The following is a 13,763-nucleotide window of genomic DNA, read 5'->3' on the forward strand; positions in this document are numbered from 1 at the left end:
AATGCGGCGCAATCGCGGCAATTTTATAAAAGATTAGGTGATGGCGGCATAAAGGGGGGATGGGGGCGGTCTCTGCGCTGCCGCACACTTCCGTTTATCTTGGACATAACTTGCTTTTTATTGCGATTTTTTTAACAAGCAGCTCCTGAAGGTGTCTGTCCCCATCAGACCCTGTGCAGTCTCTGGTGATCCAGGGTATCTGCAGGTTTAAGGGAGCTAAATTTAAGACTTTTTAAGACCCTTTTTAAGGCCACTTTGACCAAATTTAAGCTATTTTAAAAATTAAATTTAAGGTATAATTTCCAGCTATTGCCTGGAACCGGTGCTAACCACGTCGCGAACGTGGGATTAACCATACATTTACCATTAAACTTGCCCTTTCCCATGGCGCAAGCTCCCACTAGCTTAACCAGCTAATGTACTCATCTAAAAAAAATAGCCCCCTTTCACAACCAACTGACTACGTACGGTTCCGCTTACGTCAACATCATACACAAAAAATGCTGAACACTAACTAGAAATTCACGGAATTGTTATAAAAATAAAAGAATCTTGTTTATTGGGTCTTTGGTCATTTAAGACCTTTGGAAACTGGATTTAAGGATTATTTGTCATTTTTAAGGACTTTTAAGGCCTTAAATTAGGAAAAGCTAATTTAAGACTTTTTACGGACCCGCGGATACCCTGTGATCTGAGCTTCAGCTCTAACAGAGAGGCTCTTGGAGCGCTGCGGCGCTCCAGTTTGCCATCTCAGCTGATTTTGTTCAAAAAGCAAACCTTACTGCCCGTGTTTACTTTCATTTTCAATACATTTGCCAGCCGAAGCTCAGCAATAACTCCCCACATCATCATGACATCTGCCTCTGTTGCGCCAGGACGCATACGACAGACCATTACCGCAATATTACTACCAAGCAAGGCGGAACGAATGCCGACATGGCACGTTTATCAGTGTTGGGAGTACAAATGTAATTAATTACTGTAATGCATAGCTTTTTGCTGTAATGTGGTAATGTAAGGCATTACAGGGAAACAAAATGGTAATATTTACTCAGTACAAGTGTCAGTAACGCGGTGATTACAATGCATTTTTAAACCCAGAATCAAGATGTGGGTTTCCTAAAAATTCAAACTGCAGGAAGCCTGAAAACAGATCCAGTATCCACATATACGACGTCATTTATGGACTCAGCTTTGCGGGCATTCTATGAGCAGAGAGGACGCAGCGGTAACGGCTCAAACACTCCAGCTGCGTCCTGCGCGCGGCCGCTGTTATATTCACAAAATCGCTCCACCAAAACAAAGTCATTTGTTTGCGATCGTTTATTTCAGCCCATATTCTCTGGTACTTCATGTACTTTTCAGCTGAGTTCATAATCTGTGCCCCGGTGATTTCAACTCATTGCTGCTGGAGCGCAGCGCAGTTAAAGCTTTTTTTAATTTTTATTTTTTTGCGTTCGATAGATCCCTTTGATAGATCCCCTGATTAGTTTGAAAGTAGGAAATCTAGGAAACAGTTTTTCTGGAAGACGGAGAAAACATGCAGCATGCAGGAAGGTTAGAGAGAAAGGGCGGGAAATTATTCACATAAAATCAAGAAAACAAAACAAAGTGCTTGAAAAGAAAAAAGTCAGTAGATTTATTCCCAATACACATTTTTACCAGTGAAAAGCAATAATAAATAAGCATTTAATATTTATACATGTGATAGAATCAGATCACCCCAGAAGTCAGTCCCACATCCAGGGCCGTATCAAGGCATTTGGGGACCAAGGCAAATATGGGCTTGGCACCCCCACCACCTCACTCCCTGCTCAGTTAATATAAGATAGCAGCGTGCTGAGAGTACAGATTGTTGTTGCTTTTATTTAATAAACAATCATTTTAAAGCACTGTTATTATATCTGACTGTTTCTAACAGCAATCCTAGCTCAGACACCACATCACCTTCCACATATATGTCATGAGCTCACTGAGCGTCACATGACCAGATTCATACTGAAGTTGTTTTGGTGAAAGTAACTTAAAGTAATGCAAAAGTAGTGTAATGCCTTACATTTTAAAATCAGTAATATTGTAATGTAATGAATTACTTCAAAATGAGGGTAACAAGTAATAAATAATGCATTACAGTTTTGAAGTAACTTGCCCAACACTGGCGGTTATAGACATACCACTGCGGTAATATTACGCCGATTTGCCGGCATGGTGCGTCATCCCTGTAGACGCCGTCTTTGCTCATTTTTAAACCAATTTAAAAATAAACGATGAGGGAAAACAAGCAACTGGATCCTCTCAATCAAACGTTGACAGGGTGTAAAAGCTGTCTTGTGCACGTGAACCTGCGTGTGGAGATTTGAAAGCTCCAACTTCCTGCTGCAACCTTTTAAGCTGCAGTTCGACAAACAGACAAGTGAGATACGCCAGAGAGAAAAAAGCATTAAAAAAAAGACAGCCGAGTGATGAAATAATCATTGGGACCCATCTCTTCTGAAAGAATGAACAATCACTACTTGTTCTCTTCACTCTGCAGCATTTTACTCTTTGCAGAAAATTAAATATTTACCAACAGTGGGTCTCCCAAAGAGCCAGAGCCTCTTTGAGGGACCAGCAGCCCATCTGACAACAAACCAACACCTATTCTCTAATCACACACTACAAAAACAAGATTGGATTTGTGCAAAAGATGTAAAAAAAAGCCCCGGAGACTTTCAAAAGGCTTTTATGTCTGTAAATTAAAACCCACGTCACACGAGGGCCTTATTCTCCAACACTGGTGCTGTATTCTTTTAATGGATTCCCTGGTCCTACCATGAATCCTCCCACTGAAGATTAAAAGAAAAATCCTCACATTACATAAGACTGAACATCTCGTTTCTGCCACTGAAGCACTCACATAGGCAGAAAGATACCGGACCTCAAAAAAGAACAAGGCTCTCATTACAAGGCGCGGTGCCACATCTCAAATACCCACCAGGCTTCATTACAACCCAGAAAAAGGTCCGAAGACGGAAGAGAGACAGCACTGATTCAACACCAAACGAAGCCCACAAGCAAGAAGACGGGGTGAGTAATGGGGGGGTGGATGAGGGACGCTGACAGGAATGAGGGACCAGATGAGGAGCAGAGACATAAAGAGGTCCCAGAGTTACCTGAGGGGAGAAATCTGCCAGCTGCCACCTCTCAAACGCTGATACTGAATATGTTTTATTTCAGCGTTCCTAACCCCCAAATTCCACTACCTCCGCTCCGGTCCGACCCCGCCCTCCGCAGCCGCTCGCTTCCGAACTCAATTTTTACTGCTACCCGCTCTACAACGGCTCCGCTCCGGTGCGGAGACCTGAGGTGGGCAAACAAGCATGCGCGGGATTTTCGAGGTCTTGCGATACAGTCCGAGCAATAAACGCAGAAGTTAGATCCAAACACCCGTTGTTTGGGAGAAGCATCAGCATGAACTGTTTATTCTGCCCATCAGTTGTGTTGAGAGATCAGCAGTGTTTGGATCAACAAAGTGTGACTACTTTGATAGTGGAAACTGTATTTATGGCTTACTTTTGTGCATTTAAACTTCAGCCGCCACTGATAGTTGTTAAAAGTTGTTAAACCTGTGCATATGAAACAAAAAATGCCTTTTGTTTATCAATTTATTGTGAAAAACGGAAGTTGTGCTCGCTCCTTTTCCTGTTGGGCGGTTGTGATTTCTGTCCATTGACTGCGGAGGTGCTCCGGCGTCCAGCAAAAATAGGATCGATTCTATTTTTGCCGGACGCCGGAACAGAGGGCGGCGCACGGCGCCGCACTGCCGGAGCACGGCCGCAGTAGTGGAATTGCTCTGATTGACTAGAACGGGACCGATTTTGCTCCGGCGTTCGTGTCGGAGCGGAGCGCAGCGGAGGTAGTGGAATTTGGGGGTAATGAATGATGTGCGCGTTTGGGGATGTAGACAGAGTACGCTCCTTGCCAGCGAACATATCCATCCAGAGAGGGAGTGCAATTAATCCAATGAGGCGTGGAGCCGCCAGGTTCTAGATAAATAAACCGACTTACCTCTGGTTTGGGAACAAAAGCTCGTCCCGGTATGATGAAACACTTGTGGACGGTGCACAGATACTGAGCCATGATGGACAGACGACTCCTCTGTTTGGTGCCTGTGCTGGCCGTCAGCCTCTGGATGGACAGGACAACTCTCAGGAACGCAAATGTTGTCAAATGAAATGTTCTTTCACTTCCAGCTTATGAGCTTTTCTAGTGTGTATTAATAATGTAAAGAGAACAAAACACTGAACGAGTGAGAAATCCATCTATGGGGCCTAAAGCATAAAAATTTTAACCAATTAAGTGAAAAATAATGTTTATTTGGAGAAAAAGTGAAGACTTTTAAAATATGCTTTAATCATTTAACTGTGACAAGCCTGCTGAGCTCACCTACCTCCATCACCTCTTTCTGGAAGGTGAGTGTGAGCCGAGTGCGTCCGTAGGCAAAAGGCCCGCTTCTGTTGGCTATACTTTCCAGCCACTTGATGATGAGGGGTGTGGACACATTGAACGGCAGGTTCCCAATGATGTGAAGGTTTGGTGGTTCTGAAACCACAAGCCTTTGAATCACTTTTAACCTTACTTTTTACATTTTACTGCCATAAAGCTTTCTCATCCTCTCACCGTCCTCCCAAGGCTTGGAGATTTTTGCTGGGAATCCCCGATCCATCCTGTAGGTGAGAATGTCTCCATGGACAATCCTCAGCCTGTCTGGAGCTGCTTCAGACAACAGCTGTGGAGATAACATTTCATAATAATTTAAAGGAAGAAAAATAACTCCTCAGACTTTGATGCTACAGCTTGTCTGGATGTGGAGTGTGAGTCTACCTGTAGCCCGGGGATGAAGCGGTAATCTTTCTCTACAACCAGCAGATCTGCAGCTCCAGCGTTAAGGATGGAGCGAGTGAGCCCCCCAGGACCAGGACCCACCTCACACACATGGGCATCCTTCAAACTGCCAGCCTGACGTACTATCTTGTCTAAAAACACAGAAAAAAGACCCCCCACCATTGCTTTTTTTTAGGCTCTTTATAATCGGTCAGCGCATCATACAGTGCAAACACAATATACTCTCCAATCATGAGTCTTCATCAAAGTCTCTAAATTGAGATTAATACATTTCAATATCGCAATATCTGCAAGCTTCTGTGTGACGAAGATGAGACACATTAATCTAACAGTCACCTTGCCAAAGGACGAGAAAGCAGATCAGAGCTGCACTGCATCACTGATAATCATATTACCCCTCCAGCTCTCAGGAGCTGCGGTCCATTCACATTAGCAGCTCCAGCTACCCCACGGCAGCGACTAGACATGATTTTAGCAAGGGCACATGCCACTTTACCATCGGGTACAGGAAGGAGCGATGCAAGGAGACTAACCTGTGAGCCTCAAATCCAGCAGAAAGTTCTGGGAAAGTTGTTTCTCCGCTCGAAGTTTATACAGTTTTATCAGCTCGCCCACTGTGGGCAGCGGGGGCAGACGCATGGAGGCCACCCTCTTAGAAGCTGCCATTGTGCAGGTAAACACTGAGAAAAACAAAACATCATTGATCAGTATCAACAGCAGCAGAGTAAATAAAAATGTGAAATAACGAATGTTTTATGATTTAACTGGTGGTAGCATACTCTCTTTTAGAGGTTTTTATCATTTCACAATCACAGTTTCCTGTTATGAGTGTGAAATGCTGCTAAGTGGATGTTTCCCCACAAATTATTTGTTTCAAAGTCATAAAACCGTTGGATTTCCTGGTTACTGTTTATGATTCATTTTACATTGTGAAGGAGTTTCTTGGCCTTGAAAATTGGGCTTTATGGTTAAAAGCTGATTGAGGGTTTCGTGCGCCACCTAGTGGTCTGGGAACAGAAGATCAACAAAATCCACTAAGACTTCTTACTCCACATTTGTGGAATTCCGTTTATATTCGACAGCAAACATTTGATAAAACAGGGAAACATGTGAAATACCATTCTCAGATTGATATTTTAATTTACTTAAAATAACTTTACCGCAGTAGTTTATTAGTTAGGAGGCAGTGAATCAACCCTTAAACCGCTTGTAGACAATGGTTAGCATTCGCAGCTAATGTTAGCTCCTGGGCTCAAATATTATTTACAAAGTCCGCGAAAATTGTATTAATGCTTATTATTTTTTCGAAAATAGACACAAGTCTGATAAACGTCAACGAACAGTAAAAGCACTCAGCACACAACAATTTACCCACGTTTCTTCCCAGCGTCCCTTTCACCTTTGAAACACTTCCTTACTCGTCATTAGGTCACATGGTATTTTTGACCAATCAAACAAAACAAGACGGGTTTTCAATGTGTAATTCTACCTATACACCAGCAGATGGAGACATTTAACTGAGATTTTAATTTCTGCTGTCTGATTTTAATGAAACCTGATAAAATATATGAGTATAAAATAAATTACTGAGCGCATAAAAGCATGTTAATAATGTTTAATTGTTATGACATGAGTTGATAGTCTTTTTATAACCTATTATGTGTTATATTCTGCTTATCATTGCCATTTTTCATCTCACATGTTCAGACAAAAGTCAAACAAACTACACACAGTAAAAATGTGCAGTTACATTTAAATTGTTAAGTCACAACTTGTAAAAATGGGTATTTTAAAGCTGCAGGAAGCACAGCTGTTGTTTGGATTGAACCCAACAGCTGTGCGGTATCCCTGTCTCTGCCCATGACCCACGCTGGGTCACAGACGTCGGAGCTTGGAAATACCCGCTGCCTTTCAGCATTTGCCAGATGACTGGCACTTTGTGTCTTTCTGTGGCTGACCTTGGAACAGACTCAGACTCGAAAGAGCGGAGACATACTAACACCAGTGATGGTTGGATGTCTGCTGTCATGGAAACCAGCAAGTTGATCATGCAGCATAAAATCTAGAGCTGCATTCATCTGTGCTGCATTTTAGAGACAGATTCTGTGAAACAAAACAAAATCTGTTGAGTATATTCCCTTACACCGCATGTGATTTGCAAACACAGGAAATGAGAAATAAGTGATTAACATTTCTGCACTGCTGAGTCATCACCTCTGAGGGGACTTCAGAAGAAAACAAACTCAGAAATATTTAAGACCGAATCATTTTTGAGCCATTTTCAGCCAAAGAAGCAGCCTCACATCAAGCAAAAAACCACAAGAGAGGACATAACTGTATTTTCAGCAGTAAATTACGATAACAATTAACTGTTGAGTCATTTTTCTACTTAATTACCTGCATTATTTATGATGCATCAAGCTCAAGGAGGTTAAAAGCTCTTAAGTGAAACCAGATGTTTGTGATTATGAAAGAACTGTTTACCGTGGCAACCCCGAACTCCACCAAATTGTAAATTTTTGATCACGGCATCACAAGTAGTTTTGCAATTTTCTTTTATAAGCTACCTTGTTTCATTTATTCACATCAAAATCTTGAAATCTGAGTTAAATTTGTTTTAAATGTTTCCTAATTTAAATCTCCACTCATATAATCTGATATTTGGGAGGTTATTTAAAGGATTTAAGCTTGGCGTAAGTATTTTGATTGCTTTTCTGAATGCAAAAGTGTGCATACTTATCATTTCTGGACAGGGCAGCACCGACATGTTTAAACATGGAAAATCAAAGCCTCATTTTTCTTGTCTTTAAAAACATCCTATGGCACAAAACCACACGAGAGGAGCTGCGGTACTTTAGCATTGAGATTCCTGTGGTGATGATTGTGTCGGGGTGATGCATGTTTTGTGGTATTTTTGTGGTTGTCTGAGATTTGTAAAGGGAGAATAAATTGCTGTAATTCTGTAATTTAAAGAAAAGTGGAAAAAACTAAGTAAACATAGACAAAAAGGCAGGTATGTGCTGAAACACAAACTGGATATGGTTGGATTAGAGAAAAGACCTTCACGAGTCCTCGTTAGCAGAACAACTGAAGGATAATTGTTCCATCGATATATAAGCTTTAAATATAGTACATTTTTTTACTTTTACACAAAAAATAAGTCACAGGGGCAGTAGCCTAAGTCAAGAGGCCCAGACTGCCCCCTCCCCAGCCACTTGGGCCAGCTCCTCCGGAGGAATCCCAAGGCGTTCCCTGGCCAAGTGAGAAACATAGTCCCTCCACCGTGTCCTGGGTCTACCTTTAGGCCTCCTCCCGGTTGGACGTACACGGAAAACCTCACCAGAGAGGCATCCTGACCAGATGCCTGAGCCACCTCAACTGGCTCCTCTCGATGAGGAGGAGCAGCGAATCTACTCTGAGCCCCTCCCAGATGACCGAGCTTCTCACCCTATCTCTAAAGGAGAGCCCAGCCACCCTGCGGAGAAAACTCATTTTGGCCGCTTGTATCCACGATCTCGTTCTTTTGGTCACTACCCAAGGCTCATGACCATAGGTGAGGGTTGAAACGTAGATCGACTGGTAAATCGAGAGCTTCACCTTCTGACTCAGCTCTCTTCACCACAACAGACCGGTACAACGCCTGCATCACTGCAGATGCAGCACCAATCTGCCTGTCGATCTCACGCTCCAGTTTTCCCTCACTCGTGAACAAGACCCCGAGATACTTAAACTCCTCCACTTGGGGCGGGACCTCATCCCTGACCCGGAGAAGGTATTTTTCCCTTTTCCGAATCAAGACCATGTTCTCAGATTTAGAGGAGCTGATTCTCATCCCAGCTGCTTCACACTCGGCTGCAAACTTTGCACGATGAAAGATTCAAATACTAATATTATTATTGAGCTTTTTAACTACCAAGGTTTTAAAGGAGAGACATCATGGCATTTTTCAAAAATATATTAGTTTTATGGTTTATGAAGTTCTTTGCACAAAATCCCTCTCTCATGAAGTGGTTTCAGCAGTTTTATTGTTGACATTTTCACACTTTTCCAGAATAAACCGTTTCAGGACTTTGTCGCCATAAGTAAACAAGCTAGAACTGGTCATGCCCACCCAGCACCTGATTGGCTGAAGTTAGGAGCTTGGATTTCTGGGACGGGCTCGGAGTAGAGATGCTGCTCCTCTAGACTGGATAAATGAGAGAGTGTTCAATGTAAATGTTCCCATTTGTGACATCACAAATGGGGACTTTTTGAAATGACATTCTTTAGGTGAATAATTACTAAACCCAACAGAGGGAAAATGGATTAACAGGTTTTGTTCGGGTTTCTTGTGTTTCTAGAGGCAGTAGAGACCCACATGGCAACACAAAATGATGCAGAAGGTGAGTTTTGCATAGTATGTCCCCATTAAAGTACGACAAACAAGACAATACTTAATTTTATTATGATTTAACCACTTTTTACAAATAAAAATACAAACCGAGTCTTGACACCTCTCTCCATAGCAGCGTCAGACCCATCTCTAAACTTCTGTTCATCTCCAAGATCTTGGAAAAGGTTGTGGCTAAACAACTCACAGCTGCTCTTGATGAACATAACATCTATGATTGCTTACAGTCAGGTTTTTGTAGAGCTCATTCTACTGAAACAGCTCTTCTTAGGGTCTCTAATGACCTTCTGACTCACAGTGATGCAGGGGACTGTTCTGTTCTGGTCCTGCTGGACCTGACTGCAGCCTTTGACACTGTTGACCATCACCTGCTACTGGAGAGGCTGAGAGACTGGGTAGGCCAATCAGGAACTGCTCTGGAGTGGATCTCTTCTTATCTTTCTGAGCGCTCCTTTTCTGTGGCCGTCTCCAAGTTTAGGTCCTCCACCACCTCTCTTACCCATGGTGTCCCACAAGGTTCTGTGCTGGGGCCTCTGCTCTTCCTCCTCTATCTGCTTCCTCTTCAGCAGATCCTGAGCTCCTTCAAAGGAATCTCCTACCATCTTCATGCAGATGACATCCAGCTGTACATCTCCTTTAAGCCCCATGAGATGTCTAAGCTGCAGCTGTTACACACCTGCTTAGACTCTATCAAAACCTGGATGGCTGGGAGCTTTCTTCAGCTGAATGAAGATAAGACTGAGATCCTCATCTGTGCTCCAGACTAGTTGGTTCCCAAAGTCAGAGGCTCTCTTGGTCAGCTTGCTTCTCACACCAAACCTTCTGTCAGGAATCTTGGTATGACCTTTGACCCAGCTCTCACCCTGGATTCTCATGTCAGTTCTCTTGCTCGCTCTTCCTTCTTCCATCTCAGGAACGTTGCTAAGCTGAGTCCCATTCTGTCCCACTCTGAACTTGAGACAGTTCTCCACACCTTCATCTCCTCACGCTTAGACTACTGTAACTCTCTTTTCACGTGTCTGAGCAGAACCTCCCTGAACCATCTACAGGTGGTTCAGAATGTCTGTGCTCGGCTTCTGACCAAGTCCTCCAAACACACCCACATCACCCAGTGTCTCCTCCAGCTTCATTGGATGTCAGTCAACTTCAGGGTTCATTTCAAGATCCTGGTTCTGGTCTATAGGGCCTTACATGGACAAGCACCATCTTACATTGGTGATCTTCTTAGTCCCTACACCCCCAGCAGGTCCCTGAGGTCCAGTGACCAAAGCCTACTGGTTGTGCAGCACCAGGCTAAAGACCAAAGGTGACAAATCATCTGCTGCTGTGGCCCCCAGACTCTGGAACTATCTCCCCCTGAGCCTGAGATCAGTGGACTCATTGGTCTCCTTTAAAAAGCAGCTGAAGACACCTGTTCAGGCTTTGGTGCGTGTGACCTTCGTCACCTCCCTCTCCTTATTCCGATTTCTCCGCGATCCACTGATTTCCCCCGTCCTGTTCATTTTCTGTCTCCCTTTCCTTACATAATTATTTTTTAATATCAATATTTCATTATTTTCTCTAATTTTAAACATATTTTTAAGAATTTTTAAAAATCTTTTTTATCCGTTTTTTTTGTGAAGCGCCTCGTGATTTTTATCTTGAGAGGCGCTATATGAAAAATTGTTTTCTTTCTGTCTTTCATGGCAGTCGGCCAGGAACACCCCATTTCCCCTGTAGTCTCGGCCTAATCTAATCTAATCTCACTCTGTTTGGTTAGCTCGTTAGCATCTAGCATCTACGTCAGCGTAGCCAAAACTAAATCTGACCCACGGGAGCTGAGCTGACGTTTGAAGGGAACAAGAGAAAGTGAACCCAGGGTCGCAGAGAGAGGCAGGTGTCGGACGGGACCTTTTTTATTTCGTCAGCATCAAGAAATGTGTGAAAAATGAACACATGCTACCAAACGGGCCTGAGCAGAACCATCATCCTCTAAATCCAAACAATCCCACATTACTTCATTTTGGGTGTGGGGAAAGATGGCATTCGTTCAAAAATACCCTTCTCATGACCTCACTGTGGATGGATCTTCCTCTTCGATAGCACATGTTTGAGGATGACTTCATATGTGGGAAGGGAAAGCACCTGGTGAACAACGGGGCTTTGTTTTGTGCTATTTTAATTTGTTTATTTATTTTTTTGCTCCATGCTTGGGTGGTTTCAGACTGTAAAAACTGTTGTTCCAGCTGCTTGGACAAAAGCAAAGGAATAACAGCTTAGAAATAAACAAATATAAAATCTTTATCTGTTTTCTCACCAACAACATTACACCAGCGCCACGCCTGCAGTATGAGCAAAACATTTGGATCTGATATGCAACACAGGAGAAATAGGGAGTAAATGCAATCGTGTCTGGGTGACATAATTCATCTGGGAGTTTATCTCTAATTTGGTTTCCTACTTCCCTCTGGTCGCACGTTAACCAAAGAAAACAAGCAGGCTGCGGTCCACTCCCTTGACTTTATGCACACGAAGCTTCTGCACCACAAAAATCCCCAAACTGCAAATTACAATGCAGACTCGAGCACACGTAGCAATAAAAACGAGTCAATGAGTGTTCTTATAGGATAAATATTTACGTGCATTTCAGGAAAAAACAGATTTAAGTCAAAAACATCTGCAAAAAAGCAGTTTTTCACAATAAAATAAAATCAATTAAATTATAAGCAAAACCTTTGCATGAAGAATTAGATGGCTGTCGTGGTCCCGGAGTCATTGTCACAAACCTTCCGATAAGTTTTCACAGTAATAATGAGAGAAAAACATTTGTTTGCATGTTTGGCTTTTTAAAGAAGGTCAAAGATGGAATCAAAAAGTATGACAGAGTGAATTTTGATGTTTTTTCACTTTGTAGCTTCATGCACAAAAACACTATAATGATAGACGGAAGTTTGTTAAAAATCAAACAAATGACTTCATATTTTCATTCATGAGAAAGGTTTCAAAGTTTTGTTGACATAATCACCTGGATTAAAAAGTAAAAAAAAAAAAAACGTCTCAGGTAATGTACCTAAACTCTTCAAAAGGGGGTTAGTAAAAAATTAAAAGTTGACTTTTTGAGCAATTTTTATGAAACTAGAATATTAGAAGGAATTTTAATTTTAGAAAACTCAAAAGCTTTTAGGCAAAATTTGGAGTTGTGGTAACCTAATGGAGTGTACAGAAGAAGAAGAAGAAGAAGAAGAAGAAGAAGAAGAAGAAGAAGAAGAAGAAGAAGAAGAAGAAGAAGAAGAAGAAGAAGAAGAAGAAGAAGAAGAAGAAGAAGAAGAAGAAGAAGAAGAATATCATTTCTATAGCGCCTCTCAAGATAAAAATCACGAGGCGCTTCACAAAAACAAAAAATGTAAAAATATAAAAAAGAATTTAGAAAATGTATAAAAATATATTAAAATGAGCAAAATTAGACAATTATGATTAAAAAATGTTAAGAAAGAGAGAGAGTGAATAGGAAAGAGGGAAATCAGTGGATCCTGAGGAAGGTGGAATAGGTGGGGAGAGCAGAATAAAGAGAGAGAGGTGAAGAAGGTCATACAAAAGCCAGCTTGAACAAGTGAGTCTTCAGCTGCTTTTTAAAGGAGACCACTGAGTCCACTGATCTCAGGCTCAGGGGGAGAGAGTTCCAGAGTCTGGGGGCCACAGCAGCAAATGATCTGTCACCTTTGACCTTTAGCCTGGTGCTGCACAGCCAGTAGGCTTTGATCACTGGACCTCAGGGACCTGCTGGGGGTATAGGGACTAAGAAGATCACCAATGTAAGATGGTGCTTGTCCATGTAAGGCCCTATAGACCAGAACCAGGATCTTGAAACATGCAGTGTATTCTAAGTTATAAACATGGTGTAATTTAAAAATATGCATTTGAAAAACTTGATTGTAGTTCAAAAGGAGCATCATTCCTGTCCTATTTTATTATCATTGCTATCTTTCTGTTTGATGATGTGCTGAACAAACGTGGTTCCACTTTTACAATCTTTGCAGCCATAATAAAGTATAAACGAACTGAACCGATCTTTTCTTTTCACCGTTTTTAGACGTTTCTGGTCTTTGTGTTGGATGAGAAAATGTAGCAGCCTGTTTGTCTTAAACATTGAAATATCCCTGAAATAAGCAGTTCTCGTAAGCTTTTGGCCCTTTGGGCAAGCCAGGTTTAGGTGTGTTCATGCAGCAGCATCCTGGTCACTAAATTAGACAGTTTTCACCAAAATAACAGCCGAGCTGCCAAAGAGCTGCAGAGCTGAGCCACGCTCGCCCCTCTGAGGTCAGCAGTTTGGTGGTTCTTGGACTTCTGTTGGGACTCGGGTGGCTGCTGTCACCAGACTTTCCCAGCATGACAAAATGGCCTTGAATGGTTCAGCTGTCACCAGGGGTGAAGGGGAGGGAGTTGGCTCTGTCCAGCCAGCCAAAACATCCAACATTCAGCCGGCCGCAGCTGCTAACGGTGCCCGTTCTGT

The 13,763-nt window shown here is 42.4% G+C and overlaps 1 protein-coding gene across 3 annotated transcripts in view; it reads right to left on the minus strand.

Moving 5' to 3' along the window:
* tfb1m (transcription factor B1, mitochondrial) overlaps window positions 1-6,319 on the minus strand; it is a 40,064-nt gene extending 33,745 nt beyond the window's left edge. The window contains exons 1-6 of one of the 3 annotated variants that reach the window (XM_070546734.1): window positions 6,260-6,319; window positions 5,418-5,564; window positions 4,864-5,015; window positions 4,660-4,768; window positions 4,430-4,581; window positions 4,048-4,167 (exon numbers count right to left, since the gene is read on the minus strand). In XM_070546734.1, the coding sequence (XP_070402835.1) occupies window positions 4,048-4,167; window positions 4,430-4,581; window positions 4,660-4,768; window positions 4,864-5,015; window positions 5,418-5,550 (666 nt within the window). In that variant the 5' untranslated portion in view covers window positions 5,551-5,564; window positions 6,260-6,319. Of the gene's footprint in view, window positions 1-4,047; window positions 4,168-4,429; window positions 4,582-4,659; window positions 4,769-4,863; window positions 5,016-5,417; window positions 5,565-6,044 lie in introns of all 3 variants that reach the window. The other 2 variants (XM_070546735.1, XM_070546736.1) reach the window with 2 other exon arrangements.
* Window positions 6,320-13,763: the final 7,444 nt, after the last annotated feature.

The sequence above is a fragment of the Nothobranchius furzeri genome, chromosome 18 (genome assembly GCF_043380555.1).
Source record: "Nothobranchius furzeri strain GRZ-AD chromosome 18, NfurGRZ-RIMD1, whole genome shotgun sequence".
Taxonomy (NCBI): Eukaryota; Metazoa; Chordata; class Actinopteri; order Cyprinodontiformes; family Nothobranchiidae; genus Nothobranchius; species Nothobranchius furzeri.